The sequence below is a fragment of the Barbatula barbatula genome, assembly GCF_947034865.1.
Source record: "Barbatula barbatula genome assembly, chromosome: 25".
Taxonomy (NCBI): domain Eukaryota; kingdom Metazoa; phylum Chordata; class Actinopteri; order Cypriniformes; family Nemacheilidae; genus Barbatula; species Barbatula barbatula.
The window spans coordinates 12886282-12902094 of record NC_136788.1 but is presented as its reverse complement, the minus strand read 5'-3'; the positions used below and the strand labels follow the sequence as shown (position 1 = coordinate 12902094).

Here is a 15813-nt window from a genome sequence, read left to right as displayed (position 1 = left end):
GGCAGAGCGAGATAAGATACAGTTGGAGTCTTTCTATGGTCATTATGCTCTATAAGAGCAGACATTAGCTGACCTGGGCAAGAACTGAGAGCTCTTCCCTCATTAGTGCTGGTCCCACAGGACCCCATTCACATCAAGTCTGCATGCAGTAGCTATATTGAATTACTACAATACATGTCTGAGATGAACACCATACCAATGCTGTATAGTGCACTCAGCAGACCACTGATGCAATATTGTGCATGTTAAACATGGCAAACAATTGAAATACGATAATTCACATCATTTAAAATTAGACATCCAAACAGACAAAAATACAAATGTGAGTTTAGGCCAATGAACATGTTAAATGCGGATTATCAGATCTGGATGTTTTTTTACTCAAAAAGCTACAAAACATATTTCAATTTCAAGAGATTGATAAACACAGGTAGCAAAATTTAGCAATTTACTAATCTGTAAAAATAAAACAAACTCAAACATGTTCTGAAATAGGTTAAAGAAATTTATTTGATATATTTTATTCTAATGCGATACATTTTAGATGCAATAGAATGCAGAAACATTTTGCTCGTCGCTGAAAGGAACATGCAGTGAAAGGCTTCAATAAATTACTGCCGACAAACAGAACACATTATACTATCCCGTCAGCCATTTAATGAAAATAAACTCTTTTATACATTACAAAAAAGAATAAGGGACAAAAATAAATAAAACTTCTCCACATCGTTGGAAAAGGATTAGTGTGACCGAAAACGAAGTGGAATGTTAAATTTTCAGACGGATTAGAAAACCTGTAAACAGAAAATGAATCGCTTGGTTAAGAAATAAAGTTTATTGAATTATAAACGGACAATTTTATATTATTAAGAAAACCTCAGTGCAGCAAGAGAAAACAAAATGTTTTTAAAGTTTAAATGTTGTTACGTAAACAAAACGTATAGGGAGAAACTGCTCAACCAGAAACCAAAGAAATCGAATTCTTCATCGCTTGTATGAACTAGTTGGTTGTGGTTTGCAAGCCATTATAGAGACTGACTACATTAGAACTAATACCAACGTTACGCATAATTTATGTCGTAAAACCCCAGCAGGTCATATAGTATCTGAGGTTTCATCATACGTATTTATTGTACGCCTTCATACCAACAAAAAATACATTACATTAGGTTAGAATTCATGAATAATGTCTTTGCTGTTGAAAGATTAGGTTTAAAAAACATTTCAATGGCAATATCCACTAGTTCCTGCAAGTCTCTTTCTACGCTAGCGATAAACTTCAACCTAGAACTGCTCACCTATAAACGTATTGACTGAATCACTCATTTTAGACCTGTTTGAACTTTCTTCCCTGGAGTACAAAAGTATTTTTTTTTGAAAAAAGTAGCAATTTGTTCCTTTTAATTTCAATGAATGCAGACCAGAACTTTAAAGCTTTCAAAGGAAGCCAAAGGACCACAGATCTAAATAAGTGTGTTCCTCGCACAAAGCGATTGCATGAATTTAAAGGACTTTGAATATAACGCAAAGGTCATACCGAGCACTTTAATGGTAGCTTTTTGGTGAATCACCATTGGATTTGAAGTTTGGAAGCTCCCGTCCCAGTCCTGAATTTCTCCTTGTGTGCTTTTCGAATGAAAGGAGGGCGAACAACATGAGGGCGATGAAATGACCATTTTCTTGTCTGAACCATTTCTACAAACCCAGATTCAGACCTGTATCTTGATACAATAATGTTCAGTTTTGAGCAATAAACAAAGGCAGCTTTATTGGAGGATGGATGCTGAAATTGAAACTCTAACACCCTGACGAAATTGCAGCCGTTACATTTTCTTGTGGAGTAGTTTCAGTTTTGCTGCAGCAGGTGGCGCCATTTTACAATTTTCTTGGCTGTTTCTGGATGATTCAGGGAGGCAGAGTCCTCAGATTCCCTCTGATATTGAACTGACAACACAGTCTTAATCTGTCAATCAACCTGTACAGAGCAGAGATACAACTCAAAATCATAAACAGTATCATCATTTCATACAAAAAAAAGGCAATATGTTATGTATATAAGGGATTGAAACATTTATAAAGCAAATATTGTGCGGTACCTGTGATCACTGCTTGTCCTCTGTCGTCTGCTCGATTCCTTTGGCTTGGCTGGTGTGCTTGACTTTTGATTTCTGTTTGCCCGTGAGTTCCGAGGTTCGGACCCTCTTTCTCTGGACGTGGGGGGCGGAGCTCTCTGAGCTGGGTGGGGACAATGGTGATGGGCTGGGCTGTTGTGGGGAGGATAGACCTGCAGAAAACAATGGTGATGGAGCTTCTAAATCAACATGTATTGCAATACACTAAAACGATAATAGTATAACGTCATATTTTGACACGTCTGATACTCTATTGCCTGAATAAATATGCAAACAAATTAGTTTTGAACATAGTCATGTTAATCTAGCCAATATTGATTCATATGAAATGACACAGCAGACAGAGACAGGCTTATTGACATTGCAAAACATGCAGTGAAGAGATCCATCTTCTTGGGATATTTTCTCAGAGTCCCATTTGTTAACATTCTCTTTACAAACCAACCATTAACGATGACACAGATTAATAATGTCATAATAATTCATTTACTGAAAGTTTCTCACCTCCAGTGCTGCTGCTGGCCTGAGAGTCATCCGACATCGGTGGCTCCGCCTCTTCCTGGATTGTCGGGACTGAGGCGAGCAGACCTGTCGAGAGTAAAAGATATGAAGAGATTTGTAATGCCCACCTGGACCCTTAAAATGTTCATGAATTGTGGTTGCTGAAAACGGAAAAACTGCTAAACAACAGGTGAACAAAAAACATCATGACTGTGCGCATCACTTACTAAGGCCTCTGTAGTGTGAGAGCTGCTGGTAAACTTGCTTCATGCGTTCGATGTTGAGCCGGCTGCTCTCGGCGTGGTTGATCATGGGTTTGGGGTAATCCACGCCCACGATGCAGTTGGCCGCCTTCTGCACGGATTCCGGGGCGTTCCACGGCTCGTAAATGTAGCGGTTGGGAAAGTCTTTCAACTTAGGGATGTACCTCCTTCATGTAATAACAGAATGTATCGTATAAAAACAAAGATTCAGAAAAGGTCACACCACATTGTGTTTTCATTAAAAATGTCTGAACAAGCTGTTGTGACTGGTTGCTAGGGTATTGAAATGTGGTTGCCAACGTGTTTTGAGTGGTTGTTTCCTACTTGTCAGAGACAGAAATGCACAAACAAAATGTTTTCCCTAAAAAATAAAGCTTGTGCCTTTTATTCCATGGGGTATTATCTCACCATAATGTTATATCTAAACATGTTAATCCAAGTATGAGCAAGAACAACACTGAAGCTTGCTTTAGAAATAAAAAAAAAACAATGAATTATATACAGCAGCTGGTACACTTTACAATGTCACCGTGTTTCTTTGAAGTATACTCAGTGGAGACACAGAAGCTTTTATGCAACACAAATCTATGATTGTCATAATATGTACCACCGGTCAGTGATATAACTCATGCTGTGTGACTGTGTTCCAGATGCGGTTAGGGCTGGTTTGTGTACCTGATGTAGTCGCCGCTGGGATCCGTCCGGCGACCGAAGCCAACGGGACAGTAACAGTGAAAGAACTGCTGGAAGAACGCGCTACAGGACAACCACATCCAGCTGCCCGCGTTCACGCTCCAGTCTGCGTCCAACAACAGCTCTTCAAACACCTGACACAGAGAAGAAAGACAGAAGGTTACACACTGCAAACGAATCACAATCATCACTGTGATGTCATGAGTGATTTACTTTCATTCCGCTCTCCCAGCTGATCCACAGGTCTCCTCGAGTGAGGAAACAGGCCACGGCGTGTCGGGCCAGGTGGTGGATCCAGCCCTCCTGTCTGAGCTGGGTCATGATGGCATCGATCCATGGGAACCCCGTCTGACCCTTGGCCCACTTCGCCAGCGCCTCAGGGTTGTGATCCCAGGGGATCTGCACGCAGATGGGGTTTCCTTCCATACGGTCAAAGTTGGGATTGATGGTGGCCGCCGTGTAGAAAAACTCTCGCCATAGCAGCTGGCCGAAGAGCGAGAGGGGGGGACTGGAGCGTCTCCGAAGCTGGAGAACAGCAAGAGATCACATGACTTTTTCAATATTAACAGTCTGTCAAATCCTATAAAAGCAGTGATTTGTAGTGCATATAAGGTTCACATTTTGTTCAATATATCTCTCACCTTCATATAAAGTTCCCGCAGATTGTAGTAAAACACGCAACATGACAGACAGCCGAAACGTAGGTATGGACTGAGGCCGGTCGGGCTGGCAAACAGAGACTGAGCACCTATTCTAGGCCTCTCGAAATTCGCTACCCAAGCCTGCATTCAAACATGATATATTTTTATTATATTGACATGTATACTACATTTGTTTATCATTTTTTATTAGATGTTAAACAGTTGTTAAACCTCATTATTGAGGTTTAATAACATTATTGTGTATACACCACATCTCACCTTTCTATCTAAATGTTTGTTGAGTCTCTCCAGGGCTTCAGTTTCACCTCCCTTCCACACATGTGGGCTGTCGGCATGCGTCCTGAAACCTGATGGACGACCGGTAAGAGAAACAATTCATTTTTTTAAAAGACTTCATAGTCATAGTACAATACAATAGAATTTCAAGTGGCTGAAAGTAATAAATTACACTATAAACCTAAAACTAGAAAATTAAAGTAGAAAATAGATACATTATAATATGTAGAGAATATTGTACATAAAATGTATTGCTCTTTAATAAATAAAGTGTTTATAAGTATAAAACAAATTGTATTTCCTTTACGTTTTTAGTAAATTATATATAATTTTTAGTTAAATGTATTAATAAACTGCCTCTTAAAGGCATAGCTCACCCAAAAAACGTAATTGCTTTGTTCTGCTGAACACAAAGGAAGATATGAAGAGTTTATTTTCAAAATAAGAGGAGAACTGAAGTTGGTTTGTTTTGATTTAAGCCAGAATAACAAAAAATACAGCTAACTTACACCATAAAAATATGATTGTTAAAAATTGTAAAGACCGAGTTCTCATTTTGGAAACAAACTCAACATATTTTAATTGTAAGAAAAGCAAACAGTTCTGGGACACTTTTGACTACCATTGCAATTTTCACTACTATGGTAGTCAATGGTGGCCAAGAACTGTTTGGTGCAAAGCATTCTTCCAAATATCTTCCTCCGTGTTCATTAGAACAAACAGATTTTTACCGATTTGGAACAACTCGAAGGTGAGTAAATGATGACACAATCTTCCTTTTTGGGTGACTGACCCTTTACCAAGAATCTAATAATGAAAAAAAAAGAAGTTTTTAAAGGATGTACCCAGCTCCTCGAGGGACGGCACGCCGTAGCGGTCGTCGTGATTGTCGGCGATCTGTGTCCGGCACCTGGCCATCTGCTCTTGAGTGATGGCTGGCAGGGGCTTTCTGGGCAGTTCGAGTCTGTTCACGATGGCTTGAAATCTTTTGAATGTGAGGGGGGGACTGTGGTTGTTCATTTCTATGATCCTGAAGGAAAAGAGAACACGGCTCAGTTTCCATCATCTTAAAGTGGCTCTTTTCTCTTTAGATGAATGTTAAAAAAAGGACAAAAGGAAAACTGGTCATGTTGACTAAGTTTCATTTTTTGCAGATCTTAAGTGATTGGCAAAGGCATCGGTGATTTTATTTACATGGAGATACGATACACAAGGTCTGCGTTATGTTCTCATGTTTTAAATGATTTACGAAGTACATTTTAATTAGGGCTGTTGAATATAATCCTTCTTATGATGCTGATGTGAAGGATTATTGTATTAATGCATTAAAACAAACAATCGATTATAAAAACGCAATTCAATATAATTTGTGCCAATGGTTCTTGTTTGACTGTAAATAAAGTATTCCTTTGTCTTACTCATTTTGACACAAACCATATAAATACACCTTTCAGATGTAATTTCAGAAGAGCATCTTAAATTACAGGTATCGTTGCAAATTCGGCTGTGTGTTGAACCTGCCAAAAGTATTTACGATAGTGGTGGATCAAAAATAACATCATCAGAAACACTTAATGTGTTTGATTTCCAGCAAAATGTTGAGCTTGTCTTTTGTCGTTTTTGGAAACCAAATATTATGTCGAAATCAACATTTATTTGGTGATAATTATGTGGAAATACAAGCAGGGCAACTACAAATCTGAATGACCGTCAAGCTAAACCTCCTTACATGGACATTTAAAGCTTTATTAACTGTAGGAAATAGATTTTATTGCATGTTCCACACCAGCAGTAGCGCTGTAATAAATCCCAGAATCTATTCCTACGGAAACAAGGTCACTAAAGCTGTCATTCTAGATCAACCGCGAACGTTCGTCTGCCGACGTGTCCAGAGACAACACATTTCACAACATTCCAGCTCCTTTTTGCGAGGAGCCAACAGTCTCACTGACTGTCACATTAGCAGCCTTCTCTCTTATCTATATAATAAATATATCATAGTTCTGATCTTATACAACTGTCTATATCTGTCTGGGGTGGAGCCTCTGCACACGGTAGTATGCCGCGTGTTTGCTGGGAGAAACCTGGCGCTCGGCTCGCACATGTTTGCAATGGTGACTTGCATGCTGAGCTAATTCACCCTCCCAACCCGTGCAGCACATGTTTCACAGTGTGACCGTCAGCACCGCCGTTCAGTCACTTGATGGCAGCATGGAGTCTCTTCATTCAAAAGCCTAGAAAGCTTTTGACGTCACACGGCACATGTGTTTATACAAGAGCATGCATGCAAGCTCATGCTATTCCCCTCAGAATGAGGAGCAGAGTCCTGGCGTATCACCAGCATCTCATTTATGTAACTTGCGCAGTTAGGCCACTCGTTTTAAATTACACATCACAAAAAGAGTGAAAACTGCACGTTGATCCGAGACGGACGCAATTCTTCGGTTCTGTTTGGTGGTTTTGGAGGTTTTGAGAGAGCAATTTGCATATAAACATAGTACTCACTAGGGATAGTTCACTCAAAACAATCTTTACATTATTAAGTCACCCTCATGTCATGTCATTCCAAATCTTATCTTTCTTAGGCAGAACACAAAAGAGGGTGAATGTTGGACTTCCTGTATGAAACCCATCAAAGCGTTCCTCATAATATCTTCTTATGTGTAACACAGAAGAAAGAGTCATATTCAGGTTTTGAATGACACGAGGGTGAATAAATGATGACAACATTTTCAGTTGTGGGTGAATTATCCTGTAAATGATTGGTAAATTTCCCACTTGTTTATGTTCCCACTTATAACTCTGTTTTAATAATGCATAAATGCCATAACAATGAAAAAGTGTGTTCCACAACTTATTAACCAATCATTTTACTTTTCCAAGTAGTCAATAAGCACTTAAAATACCAATTCACACAAATTATTAAATCAGATTTGAATTACATTAATTTGTGAACAATCTCGTTTCTGATCCGATGTGGGACCTCAGCATTTATCTGTCGAATACTTGTAACAGCGCTGAATCGTGGGTTGTGTTTTAAAACTATTTTAACACAAATTTATATTTCTCTACAAAATACAAATGTAAACACATTTAAAATTGTTCCACATAGTTGAGTACATATGACATTATTCAATACTAGGGCCATACGGTAACTGCAGATTTTTTGTTAATACTGTGCTAAATGTTTGGGAAAATCTGTAGATTCCACATGTCCCTGGTATTGAGTAATGTCATATCCCTCTGCAATAAAAATAAAATGCACATTGTAATTTCTGTGAGTCGAGCCTTTCTATTATCGAAGTATTTTGGGAAATAAGTCAATAATTGCACCTTTGCGCCACTTAAATTTTCAGTCAGGGGTTACAGTGCTCCAAGTAGTCTGGAGCCCTGCAATTCATAAAAAAAGCCAGATTTGAGCAAGTTTCATGAGCAAGTTTCTCTCTAGAGAAGAGCAATATTTAGCTGCTGCTATGTAAAGTGTTTTCACTTCTGTTTTCCAATGACTTAAAGAGCAAAAACTCGGCTTATATTCAAGGTGAAAACCCAGATGAAGGCTTGCTAGCCACAACACACAAACATTTCTTTAAATGCCTCATTGGCTCAACGGAGTCTATGTTTAAGACGCTTTGCTTGAGCAACGGCAGACGGGGAGTGTTTGAAAACATTATTCTTGCAGCCACAAAAATCATACACGTCAATGTAAATATAAGCTTATCGTGTGCACATGCTTTTAGAAAAGTCTGCTGGTATCAGAACAGTTTAGAAAGCACTCCATCACCCACCTATCGGGATTGTAGAGCGTGTGAATATTCCGTACCACGGTTTCCACACCGTACTCCTGCGCCATTTTGATGATGGCCGTATCTCTTTCCTTCCCATAAGGCTCAGAGTCATATTCGAACGTGAGACGTGTGACATTCCATTCCTGAGGAATTGATCAGATGTAAACAAGATTAAATACATACAAAAAAAACGCAGGTTTTACTTCTTAAAATAAGTTAATATGCAAGTTTTGTAAACGTGATGTCAAAACTCTGTAAAGCACACGAAGTCAACCGGCAATTACTTTTAGTGGCAAATCGTATGTTTCAGCCCCAAGAACAGTGCCTGTTTTCCCGCAGCTGTTCGGAAAAATGTAAAGCAAGTTATGGTGCTTCCACCCCCTGATCTGATAAAGACCAACCTTGCATAAAAAGCACTATTAACCTGCCAGACCGACCACTGGAAGTCTTTCAAACGTGTGGGTACATTACCATGATCAGCTGGTCTGGCTGAATGGAAATGTCTGAATGAAAACTTTTATAACAAAACCAACTTTAAAGGGATAGTTCACCCAATAACCAAAATTCTCTCATGTTTCACTCTCAAGTTGTTACAAATCTGTATACATTTCTTTGAGTTGAGTATCTAACTTTGTATATGCAAAGACTGTGTGGGTTTAAAAGATGAATGTAATAAGTAATGGAAAATAATGGAAACCCAAGTGTCCATAGTATTGTATCAGTAAAGATGCATGTGTTGGTGAATTGGGTGTTGTGAGTGAAAGTTGCACATTGGTACTGTAGGTGGCTGCTCACCCCATATTTTGATATGTCGGCCCCTACATATGATTCCAGATCCTCTTTTAGTATACTACAGTGCATATGATAACACTAACTATCATACTTCCACAAAACAAAAGACACAACCTAAAGGAGAGGGTCATTTTCTCTCTCATAAAAGTAGGGATTACGATACAAACTTTTCTACAGAACTCAGTAGGCATCTCAAGGGCAAGCAAGTGCGTTTAATGGGCAAGGCACGCTGGAAGCTGTTCTGAACAAACACAAAAAAACGGAGAAGGCTCATCACCCTTCATGCAGGCTGTCTCAAATGTTTGTTTGTCTTTTAAAGAACAAGCTGCCACTCACTGAACACAAGGTGAACATCTTTGCATGTGATTTGCACCTAACAAGGTCAGCGTGAAACTGCCTTACTACTGTCCTTACATCCTGTGCCAGAGAAAATCATCACTTTTAAGATGAATCCGTTACCTGGAAAAGTTCAATACACTGAGAGGTGGCTTTCCTTACACAAACCAGATGCGTGTGTCCATTGGAACCAAAGCGTTTAAGAGAGTTATTAAGAGAGATAAATCACCTGATTTATGCGAATAATAAGAGCTTCCATAAAAAACAAAGGTCAAAAAGCAGATACAAGCTATTACAAAATTAGTCCCCGCAGCTAAAATGTCATTCTACAACATATGTACATTCTGAAGGTATCACATCTTCATTTATCAGCCCATATCAATATTTAGCATGATAACCAGCTTCAACCAAAATATGATAGTCATCATAACAAAACTAGCCAGTGGCCACCCCTTAAAGGATAACTCCTCCCAAAAATACAAACTCTGTCACCAGTTTTCCAAACATGTAGAAATGTCTTTATTTCAAAATATCTCTCTTTGTTTTCAACCGGACAATGTTAGAAACTAACAGTTCTGAAGCACTATTGACTGCCATAGTAGGGGGAAAAATATACATTTATATTTATACATGCAAACAAAAGAAGATATTATGAGGAATGTAGGAAAATAAACAGTTCTGGGGAACTTTTGACTAGTCAATGCTGCTTCAGAATTGTTGGTTGGCTGCTAACATTATTCCAAATTATCTCTCTTTGTAATGTAAACATGTCTGGAACAACTAGAGGATGAGTAATTCATGAAAGAATTTTTATTTTTGGGTGGAGTTTCCTTTAAAAAGAACTGCTGCAGTTCAAACTAAGAATACCGGTTGACCTGAGGCCTTGTGTATAAAACTTCGCTTTTAGATTTCATCCTTAAATATAACAAATATTTGATACAAGAAGACAAAGGTCACCCGTGTCATCGTACTAACCTTGAAGAGTCTGGGGAAGACATCTGTAGGCTGTCCCCGTACCACAAAGAGCCTCGAGTTCAGTTTTCTTAAACTTGTGTCCAAATCCTCTAAAGATTCCAGTAAAAATCTGTCAAATAAAGTGCATCACTTATAAATCATTATAGGAAACATGCGTTTAGGTGAAACATCAATAGTTTTCAAAGGACATTTTGTATTTATTTTAGATATCATACAACTTGGAAAATGTGCTGATTTTTTGTATTGACAGTAATGTGGATATACCTCCTGCGTCTTATCTATTTAACATCTTTATTACTACAGGTATGTCACTTTTCATTTGCACTTTATTAAATATTCTATCAAATACATAATATTGCACATAAATAAATACATTAATTATACAGTTACAAATTGGCATTATTATTGAATAATTCAGACATGTTAATATTGCACTCGTCATATTCATGCTTTATTCGCACAATACGATTCCTGGCATGTCAGATAAAACCAAACAGGTGAATCGAAATCCATCACGTGACTCGCTATTGCATTTAGACTCTTTTGCTCGCGCGTTGTTACGTCTGTCTTTGCGCTTCTAGCTCGCGCTTTGCGGATACACATATGTAATGTGTGTATGTAATGACGCAATAATGAAATTGGTCATTAATGCGTTACATAAAACACAAGTGAGCAAGTGGGCGTGAGCAAACCGACAGGCTGCGATTAGCATGAGTTAGCTTCTAACGTTATATACCTCAATGGTTTTATCTCAGTCAGGGCACCCTCGCCATTAATGATCGATATATTTGCGCGAATTGGTTGAAAAATAAAACGACTTGCTCAGATAAGTTCAGCTAAAGTGCTTGAAAAGTTGCTCCTGCTCTGAACAGCAGCTGGTCCCCTATATAGGACAGATTTACGACACTTTATTATAACTGTTCACGATTTACATTATAACTAATACACAGGTAATACAAATCAGCACTTTTTGAATAATAGATATTTTCACACGTGTTACGTCACATGACAGATCGTCGGGTTGGCGCACGCGAGGGCCAAAACACTACAGCAGCTGCGCAGTTACGCAATTTACGCGCCACCATCTAACGTTTGTCCCTCTTCAGATAACGTTATAAAATAAAACGTTAAATAAATAAAAATACATGCCGCAAACCTCCATCTGTTGACTCCAACGTTGGTCGAACCTGCGAACCACGGGTCCAGTATATAAACACAGCGTACAGTATCCGCGCCGTTAAGAGCTTCCTGCAACGCCGGGTTATCGTGAAGACGCAGCCCTTTGCGAAACCAATGCACGGAATTCACCACCATAGTTGCGTTTTAGTCCATCCTAGACGTCCGACGGAAATCGACGGCGGTCCGAACGCAAATACGGCCTCGTTACGCCTCTCTCTGCGGTTTGAGATCAGGGGCAGGTACAGTACACTCCCGCCTTCTCCCTCGTCCATTGGTCAGAAGGAAGACGCACGCGCGGATGATAAGAATGAGTGACGTGGGCTTCCGGGATGCTATTGGTTCGTAAAACGTCGCACCCCTTTGTTGGAGATCCGTCCCCGTCACGTTTCTCTGGTTTGTTGTTGCTCTCGTTTGCGGGAATTAACGTCACGTTAGGAAATCAGTTCGTGCAACACAAAATACACGGACGGGGAGTGATGTGACGATGTCTCGGGTGTCGTTCACAGAACGATATTCGGGTCACGTGACAAGTTATCATACACAAATGACTGTTACATCAATGAGAAGGGGAATTGATAATACATATTGGTAGTACACCAAATTATTCAACAGGGCACTTTTTTACATTTATATATGGGCTTTTTTCTTGATGGTCTTGATCGGTATCTTAATTTTTTTATTCACACACTACAAAACTGCATCTTTTTGCGTTTAGATTAATCGCAATTGCGATTCTAGCATTGAGTTGTTTGTAGTCGCTTTGAAGGTTTCACGCATTTATTTGTGTTGTTTACATAAAGTGTGTTGCACTGCAAATCTCTGGAGTTTGGCGCCTCCTCGTGGTTTTGTTGCGATTGTGTCTAGTGCAGGATCCGTTTTGTCCTAGAGGTCATGGGCGGATTATGACTTCGATGCGGACGTTTCATATCATATCCCCCCTGGCATCAGCCCATATTTTACGAGAACAGTGTCGATGCACAAATGCACAGGACTTCGCACAGAAACGCATCTTTGCGTCTTAAAACGCATGACACAACGTAAACCATCTCATAAAACGACAATATTCAGCGCGTCTTTATTGAACAAATAACATAAATGAAAAATATGCACGTATTAAATTTGCCTGGGCCCCCTTGCTGGTCTAGTGCCCTGAGCACGTGTGTTAATCCGTCCCTGCTAGAGGTGGCCTATTTCTGTGTCCCAGACAGAGTACTTCTCTTTTTTTTCGAAAGTGGTTTGATGTTAAAACAAGATTAAATGTATCATAAAACACATGCATCGATATATATATATATATATATATATATTCAAGTCTACCAATTAATCGGGATACAATAATAATGAGCAGCTAAGCTTTTCACTTGTTTTCTTATCTTTAATGCAATGTTTTTTATGCATTTACTTTGTATATGTGTATTAGGGCTTTAGAATGGTAAGAATAAAACTGATTTCATAGGTCAGACACAACATAACACCGTATTACAGACTGATGTTGACCTTAAACCCGATACATGATCATTCAAACGTGTCTCGTTTTCTACTAGTCCAGTCACACTCTGTCCACTAGAGGGCGCTTGAAGGCAAGTTTTAAATTTACAACGCATCTTTCTTTGAGGCTTTATTTATTAACCACTCAGTCTAGACTGTTGTGTTATAGCAGGGGTCTCCAACCTTTTTGTAAGCGAGGGCTACCAAAATATCTAAAATCCTCCAGAGGGCTACTTTTTGATAACATACTTTCAAACTTTAAACACGTGATGCCTTGTTTTTACACTCACAGAACCAAATTCAGTTTTCTTTCAGATATTTTTGCACTTGAATATATTAAAGCTTATAACACTTGCTAATAATACACTTTTAAGACGATGTAGCACTTGGCTGATCGGTATTACCACAGATTTATCAACTGTCTTGAGCAGTACTGGGGGAGCCCTGTGTTTAGCGGGCACCGTACAGAGTTCATGCGGGCTACCAGGTGCCCACGGGCACCACGATGGAGTCCCCTGTGTTATAGCATTAAGGTGTACCGTTCAATCACTTGCATATATATATATATATATAATATTTTCCCCCTTTAAATAACATTCAACTTTTTATTTTGAATCAAGTTGTGCTGTCAGAGTGAATTTGACATTGATGATTTATGTTGAACCGATAATTTGCAATTTTACATAAACTGTTATAAGGTTGTTGGGATGGGTTTGTCATCTGTAATGCGTACTGTATGTATTCTGTGTGTTTTACAATTGTCCTGTTTTTTTTTCTTTCGCCCGAAAAACTGTACTTTGCTCTCTATATAAGTTTTTTTATTAAAATGTTGTTTTGTTCTGACATGCAATGTTCTGGTGCAAAATGGTGTGAAGCGCTATAGAAATAGTTGAATTAAATCAAAAAACAGCACAGAAGGGAGAATTGATGCTCTCTGCCTAAAACAGCAATCTTGCTTTAAGCCGTAGAATTACCATGCTTAAAACCTGGACATAAAAGTGAAGCTCGCTTCTTATTTGTTATACGTTTTTCAAAACCGCCAAACCAATTTCAGATATGCCACACGCTTTGATCAATAATGGTAAGTTTAGATTGAACTTGGGGAAATTCCAGTCGTTTGTTATGAATGGCCTGATAAAATTCAGGGCGTTAAAGGCTCTAAATTCAATCACTGACAAAGCAGGAGCAAAGCTGCTGACAAGTAAGAACCTGCTCTGCAATAAGCCTCCAAAACTCCTTGTGTTTATAGTGATATCAGAGAAACATCTCGTGAAGTAATCCCCTTTTTATTGCCTCAAATCAGCCAAGGACAAATAAATGTGCCTGCTTAACAAATTGTTTTAATAGAGCTGACCCTTTGGTAATTATAACACTTTTGCATTAAATATAAGCAGCATTCGAGGAAATCTGCATGTTCCTTTAGTTCCGGAACAGTATTTGCTTTATTCCATTTGCTTTATTCCTTTTCAGTCCTGGCATCTTTTAATTACCATTTCCTTTCATTTACAGCAATGCTACATCTAAAAGTAGAATTTGCTAGAATCATTTCCTGCATTTAGACATATTCCAGATATTACAAGAGCTAAAAGGTATTTGATGGCTGCGCTTTATCATTCTACGAGCTGTACGGGGGTTTAAAATATTTACTCTCAAAATGTAGGCATGAATAATAAAAGTATGCCTTTGCAGCAGAATCCTACAACACAGCTTATTAAAATGAATACGTTATGTTGCCTAATAAGCGAAAATAAAAGACACAGCAATGAATTTGTATATTGTTGACTCTCATGAGTGAGAAACTCGACACTGACCTCTAGCAAGGACCATTATGTTGACTTAATTACAAAGATAATGGATCTGATATGGGCCTTATCACACGGTATCATTCGAATCAAAGCACAGCCCTCGTGGAGCCTTTTCATGCTGGTTAAAGAATGTTTTATGTAAAGTGTTATCCTTGAAAGGAAAGCCGTGAAGTTTAAGGTTCTAAGGCTTGTTGTTCTGAGAGAACAGGTGGTGCTGATCCACGCTGTATTAGGCTCAATTCATGTCTTGCCAGGCAGGAGCGATCATGCCAGTTAACGCACGGGTGATTTATTGGATGTCAAACAGAGCTGGCATGGGGCAAGGGGACAGGAAAGCAGTCTTGTCTTACTGATCTCACATTTGAAAGACAAAAAACGAAATAACGAAGACAGCAACAGATGTAAAAAGTTGAATAAAATATTTCATCTTTGGATATAGAAAATGTTGTGACACGTCACAATAAGGTTGTATTTGTCCCACTGCATTCGTTCATCTTATCACCTAAAAGTCACCTTTAACGATTAAAATAGCGCATGTAAAAGTGATGATAATATCTTAATTCCTGAAATGACTCGAATGTAGGGCAGTTTTCAGGGCGTTGCTATGGAAAGTAAACCTACAGTATACAGTAAACCCTTATACGTCATACAAAGAAATTTCAGATTATGATTCAAGATTTTGAGGGCACATGGATAAAAAAATTTATCACAAATAATTAATTTGTGATAAACACTGCAATATTACATGAAGAAAATATGAAATGCTGATTTAGATTTCATGGTGACTAAGGATTCTCACCTGTCGTCTTTATTTGAATATTCTGGCTTCCTTCAATTGAAATCTATGAGACTTTCTTGCCAATTTTTTCATTTGCCTGAAAATGATTTGCCAATCAAATAAGTTGGACAAAAGAGTAAAAAGGTAG

The 15813-nt window shown here is 38.6% G+C and overlaps 1 protein-coding gene across 1 annotated transcript; it reads right to left on the bottom strand.

Moving 5' to 3' along the window:
• Positions 1 to 486: 486 nt before the first annotated feature.
• On the bottom strand, positions 487 to 11876 carry cry2 (cryptochrome circadian regulator 2). Its single transcript, XM_079450530.1, has 12 exons — positions 11572 to 11876; positions 10416 to 10524; positions 8313 to 8455; positions 5373 to 5557; positions 4510 to 4598; positions 4231 to 4371; positions 3803 to 4114; positions 3572 to 3723; positions 2861 to 3063; positions 2637 to 2720; positions 2097 to 2284; positions 487 to 1975 (listed from the first exon to the last, which is right to left on the bottom strand). The coding sequence occupies exons 1-11, from the start codon at positions 11727 to 11729 to the stop codon at positions 2103 to 2105; spliced, it is 1758 nt and encodes a 585-aa protein (XP_079306656.1). The 5' UTR covers positions 11730 to 11876; the 3' UTR covers positions 487 to 1975; positions 2097 to 2102.
• Positions 11877 to 15813: the final 3937 nt, after the last annotated feature.

Excerpts from the sequence above, each read along its gene's own strand:
- cry2 (XM_079450530.1), bottom strand. The coding sequence starts at position 11,729 with ATGGTGGTGAATTCCGTGCATTGGTTTCGCAAAGGGCTGCGTCTTCAC. Across the intron at positions 10,525-11,571 it reads GTTGGAGTCAACAGATGGAG|ATTTTTACTGGAATCTTTAG; the intron begins GTTTGCGGCATG and ends TTTATTTGACAG. Across the intron at positions 8,456-10,415 it reads TCTTCCCCAGACTCTTCAAG|GAATGGAATGTCACACGTCT; the intron begins GTTAGTACGATG and ends TCAATTCCTCAG.